General features: G+C 41.5%; 1 protein-coding gene across 1 annotated transcript in view; it reads right to left on the reverse strand.

Moving 5' to 3' along the window:
* The window catches only part of LOC138867117 (uncharacterized), a 22945-nt gene extending 17524 nt beyond the window's left edge, over nt 1-5421 (reverse strand). The window contains exons 1-4 of the mRNA XM_070141575.1: nt 5388-5421; nt 2655-2738; nt 2316-2369; nt 1462-1908 (exon numbers count right to left, since the gene is read on the reverse strand). Coding sequence (XP_069997676.1) covers nt 1462-1908; nt 2316-2369; nt 2655-2738; nt 5388-5421 — 619 coding nt within the window. The remainder of the gene's footprint in view (nt 1-1461; nt 1909-2315; nt 2370-2654; nt 2739-5387) is intronic.
* Nucleotides 5422-6005: the final 584 nt, after the last annotated feature.

The following is a 6005-nucleotide window of genomic DNA, read 5'->3' on the forward strand; positions in this document are numbered from 1 at the left end:
ATCATATTGGTATCTTTATGGCCACAATCTCATGCTGCATAGGTTTTGTAACTTCTCTAATGCATAGATAATCTGTAATTGACAAACACAAAGATACCCATTGATAACAATAATAAAGGACCTTAAAATTTCCTATCAATATCTTATGGTTGTCTGCCAATGTTGACATACAAATGCTATTGTAACGTCATCTCTTCCTATTCGCCTGACTGCGGAGGAGGGCGAGATGGACGAAATGGATCTCGGTAACGATTGATAACAAAGCACTTCGGCAACTGCGACCAGATATTACCCTTTCGAATCCTTACCTTAGCACTTTAATTTTCTAACGTCGAAAGAATATGGGATGTGGGATTATCATATCATTATCAACAAGAAGTTAGATGGTAACGAAACAAGTATCTTAGCAGACTCTGATTAGAATAATCAGCATTATTGCATAAACACTATGTAAAGGTTACTGCGCTACATCCAGGCATTAAATCTACTTGTTCTTTGATATGGAAATCAAATGAATAACTTTAATTCTTTTACTGACTGACTGGCTGGGATCATGGCCATGTTTTAGAAAGGATATTGCTAAGATATCTCAGAGATACCATTGTACTGCGTCGTCTCAGGAAAGAAAAGACTGGGACTGCCCTCTGGAGCACTCCGATTGGCCACACCTTTTCTTCATTTTCTAATCAGCTGACCTTAATACTCATGTTTGCATTTGATAAGTGTTTCAAAACTTTAAAATATTTCATTATTATTATAATTATCTTAATGTGCTGTCTTTAACACCATTTTATTGAATTTTCCTAAAAGATATAGGGAAACGGAATGCTCCAGAGTCCGGGATGAGTGCCACTTCACTATTTCGCGGGATTGAAATCTTCAAATTTAGTTTACAACTAACGGTCGGTCAATCTGTTATTGAGGGTGCATGATGTTGATACACGAAATGTTAACCACATTATTGTTGTCATTCTCCAACAGGGGTTCTCTATTTGGGGCCATGGGATACTTCCCAGGCCATGTTGATTATGATTTAAAATTAAACGGGATTTTGTCTCACAGTACTTACAGATAAATATTTATTGGAATCTTTCCTAATAGTGTACTTATCTCAGCTATTGGCATCATTATGCTATGCAAAACTATCAATAACTGAATCTGAAAAGATGACAGACACTGAACAGGACCATATATTATATATTGCTCTAGTGGCCACAACAAAGGAAATTTGTGAAACCCTGTCTTAGAATAATGGTGATAATGCTAAGGATGATGATTATAATGAAAATGTTATCTCTAGCATAACGGTCATGGCGAGGATAAAGTTATTGATACTAACAACTGTAATGTTATTTATACAAATGATCCATATAATTTCCATAGTACCAAATATACATTCATTTTTGAGGAATTATAATTTTCTGTAAGCGTACTTACAACTCATTTACACTTTCTATCTACCTTGTACTGGTCCGGGACTCGTACTGCCGGCAGGGGTGCCACCTGCACCGGAGGGAGTGGTGCCACCTCCACCGGGAGGAGTGGTGCCGCCTCCACCGGGAGGAGTGGTGCCGCCTCCACCGGGAGGAGTGGTGCCGCCTCCACCGGGAGGAGTGGTGCCGCCTCCACCGGGAGGAGTGGTGCCGCCTCCACCGGGAGGAGTGGTGCCGCCTCCACCGGGAGGAGTGGTGCCGCCTCCACCGGGAGGAGTGGTGCCGCCTCCACCGGGAGGAGTGGTGCCGCCTCCACCGGGAGGAGTGGTGCCGCCTCCACCGGGAGGAGTGGTGCCACTTCCACCGGGAGGAGTGGTGCCACTTCCACCGGGAGGAGTGGTGCCACTTCCACTGGGGGGAGTTGTAGATCCGTCTCCACCTGGAGGTGTAACTCTGTCAGTTAGTCTCAGCTTCGCTGGCAGCTCGAAAGGGCAGACGTGAGTCACCTCTCGATCAAGTCAAAGTCGAGTGGCAGGGAAACCGACTCGGAAGGGACGGGAACGTGTGAGGGAACGACTGGATTGTGGATGGGCGAGAAATCCACAGAGGAGAAAGAAGAAGATTCAAGGCATCTTTTTTCAACTTTTTCTGCAATGATTATCTCTTTGTTTACGTGTAGGCCCGTCACCTGACACCACATTTTGTGCAATTACTGTTCCAAAAAGGCGAAAAACCTGCGGCGGAAAAGAAAAACATTGCATGAAGATGCAGAAACTTTCCGAGAGATCTGTCTCTTTAGACGGCAACAAAACATCGATAGATTAAAAGCGGATTTTTTTTTTTTTTTTCATGAAAATGTCGTGAAGGAATATTCCAACTTGCCGACTTTCACTTTTTCATTCACCAGAAGACGTCCATGGCGCAGATTAGAATTCCCTGTAGATAAAGTTGCTGTCTTCACTTGGGTGTATTTTGCGAGTTAGTTGATTTAATGTTAGATTACTGGGAATGCCCATAAGTTTACGCATAAAAACAGGACATTTCCACGCTTTAGAAAAACGCGTTTAAAAGCGATGACAAGGTGACGAAACCCCCTTTCATCGCCGTGTTTAGTTTCTTTTTAATTGTTCTTGCAGTTGGTTTACTTATAACTGGAGCGGGTTTAGGCAGCAGTTAGCAGAATCGGCCGAACTCCAAGCGATACTGTTTATCTACACTAACCTTCCTCTTCTGGGGGAGTATCCTCAGGAGGAGTATCCTCAGGAGGAGTATCCTCTGGTGGAGTATCCTCAGGAGGAGTATCCTCTGGAGGAGTATCCTCAGGAGGAGTATCCTCAGGAGGAGTATCCTCAGGAGGAGTATCCTCAGGAGGAGTATCCTCTGGTGGAGTATCCTCAGGAGGAGTATCCTCTGGTGGAGTATCCTCAGGAGGAGTATCCTCTGGTGGAGTATCCTCAGGAGGAGTATCCTCTGGTGGAGTATCCTCAGGAGGAGTATCCTCTGGAGGAGTATCCTCTGGTGGAGTATCCTCAGGAGGAGTATCCTCTGGTGGAGTATCCTCAGGAGGAGTATCCTCTGGTGGAGTATCCTCAGGAGGAGTATCCTCTGGTGGAGTATCCTCAGGAGGAGTATCCTCTGGTGGAGTATCCTCAGGAGGAGTATCCTCAGGAGGAGTATCCTCTGGTGGAGTATCCTCAGGAGGAGTATCCTCTGGTGGAGTATCCTCAGGAGGAGTATCCTCTGGTGGAGTATCCTCAGGAGGAGTATCCTCTGGTGGAGTATCCTCAGGAGGAGTATCCTCTGGAGGAGTATCCTCTGGTGGAGTATCCTCAGGAGGAGTATCCTCTGGTGGAGTATCCTCAGGAGGAGTATCCTCTGGTGGAGTATCCTCTGGTGGAGTATCCTCTGGTGGAGTATCCTCAGGAGGAGTATCCTCTGGAGGAGTATCCTCTGGAGGAGTATCCTCAGGAGGAGTATCCTCTGGTGGAGTATCCTCAGGAGGAGTATCCTCTGGTGGAGTATCCTCTGGTGGAGTATCCTCAGGAGGAGTATCCTCAGGGGGAGTATCCTCTGGTGGAGTATCCTCAGGAGGAGTATCCTCAGGAGGAGTATCCTCAGGTGGAGTATCCTCTGGTGGAGTATCCTCTGGTGGAGTATCCTCAGGGGGAGTATCCTCTGGTGGAGTATCCTCAGGAGGAGTATCCTCAGGAGGAGTATCCTCAGGAGGAGTATCCTCTGGTGGAGTATCCTCAGGAGGAGTATCCTCTGGTGGAGTATCCTCAGGAGGAGTATCCTCTGGTGGAGTATCCTCAGGAGGAGTATCCTCTGGTGGAGTATCCTCAGGAGGAGTATCCTCTGGTGGAGTATCCTCAGGAGGAGTATCCTCTGGTGGAGTATCCTCAGGAGGAGTATCCTCTGGTGGAGTATCCTCAGGAGGAGTATCCTCTGGTGGAGTATCCTCAGGAGGAGTATCCTCTGGTGGAGTATCCTCAGGAGGAGTATCCTCTGGTGGAGTGTCCTCAGGAGGAGTATCCTCTGGTGGAGTATCCTCAGGAGGAGTATCCTCTGGTGGAGTATCCTCAGGAGGAGTATCCTCAGGAGGAGTATCCTCTGGTGGAGTATCCTCAGGAGGAGTATCCTCTGGTGGAGTATCCTCAGGAGGAGTATCCTCTGGTGGAGTATCCTCAGGAGGAGTATCCTCTGGTGGAGTATCCTCAGGAGGAGTATCCTCTGGTGGAGTATCCTCAGGAGTATTTTCTGGGGGGGTATCCTCTGGAGGATACACAAACACTACATCAATATATATATATGTGTGTGTGTGCCTGTGTACATATATTAACACCTATATATGCTTACTTATATATACATATGTATATATATACAGTAATATACATACATATATATACGTGTATATACATATTTATATATATAAATATATATGCAAATATATATCATATATATTTGCATATGTATGGTATATATATATACTTATACATATACATATGGATACATACATACCTATATACATGCACATATATAATGTATGTATACATAAACATGTATACATATATATGCGTGCATATATATACATTCATATATATATATATATATATATATATATATATATATATATATATATATATATATATGTGTGTGTGTGTGTGTGTGTGTGTGTGTGTGTGTGTGTGTGTGTGTGTGTACATATATACATAGAAATATATACATATGTAGATATGCAAATGTTTACGTATCTATATATGTACACATATACATGTGTGTGTGTGCGTGTGCACACACACACACACACTCTCAAGCAAACAAACAAACACGTGCGTGCAAGCGCATATATGTTCCTTTCTATGTATTTATTTGTCTATTTTCTTTCGATTGATTTATCTAGCAATCTATTAGTCTATTAATACATGAATGCATATATAAACATATAGGTTTATGTATGCATAACACCCAAATTAAAACAGGTTTAATTCGGGTGTTACTATATATATAAGATCTTTTTTGTAGCATCTCCAAACTCCAAACGTTTTTGATGTTTTATCATGGACGCTGTTTTCACTGACACAATTAAAAAAGAAAGAAAAAAAAACTAGAAATTCTTCTTAATTTTACAAAAGTCAAGAGAAAATTATTCTACAAAATATTGTAGAAACTTCAAATCAAATGAAAAAAAAAATACTTGACTACTTTGCAAAGGCTGTGGAAACTTTTCCCAGATTCAGTCTAAAAAAAAAATACATTGATTGTCTTTCATGTGAAAAGTGGAATTTGCAAGAACTTTTGGATCTTATCGTATCCACCCTGAGTAGGCTCTGTGTCCGAATCAGATAACTAAATACCAATGATCAAAGGTATTTACTTGTCTTACTGAATCAATCATATCTACAAATCAAGATATAGAGCCTATTCTGTGATATTTTTGAACCTGCAAGGTTGTACCATTGAGGTACAAAATGACTTTGAAGACATTCATTCTACCGAAGTCAATGCCACGTTATATGATTCGAAGTCGTTGAAAATTCTTACCATGTCGTTCCAACGATCGTCATGACTGACTTCAAATTCAAGTATTTGATGTACTGCTAAAAAGACACAGACATTGTGCACCTTTAGAATAAGACAAGAAACTTGCTTTGAGATTCGTAATTAATTAAAATATTAATTCCTATTTGAAACTGGATGAAATATATCTGAAAAACCTCTCGCTCTGATTGGCTGGCCGGAGTATATCAAGGTAGAGGCAAACACTTAGATGTAAACTGAAAAGAAGTTTCAACAAGTTCTAATGATGTACAGGGCAAACATGTATCAAAGTGTATCGAACTGTTGGGCTGTTGGGGAGGCTACAAAAAAGGCATGTAGAAAGCATTACTTCCCTCTGGTTTACTATGGAATTATGCTAAAAAATTTATATATATATATATATATATATATATATATATATATATATATATATATATATATATATTTCTTTAGCAATAAACACCTCGTAATTTAAACCAAATTATACATAGCAGTTTTAAAATATCAGAAGCTACTAGCTGCTGATTTATATGG

This window comes from Penaeus vannamei, chromosome 28 (genome assembly GCF_042767895.1).
Source record: "Penaeus vannamei isolate JL-2024 chromosome 28, ASM4276789v1, whole genome shotgun sequence".
NCBI classification, from domain to species: domain Eukaryota; kingdom Metazoa; phylum Arthropoda; class Malacostraca; order Decapoda; family Penaeidae; genus Penaeus; species Penaeus vannamei.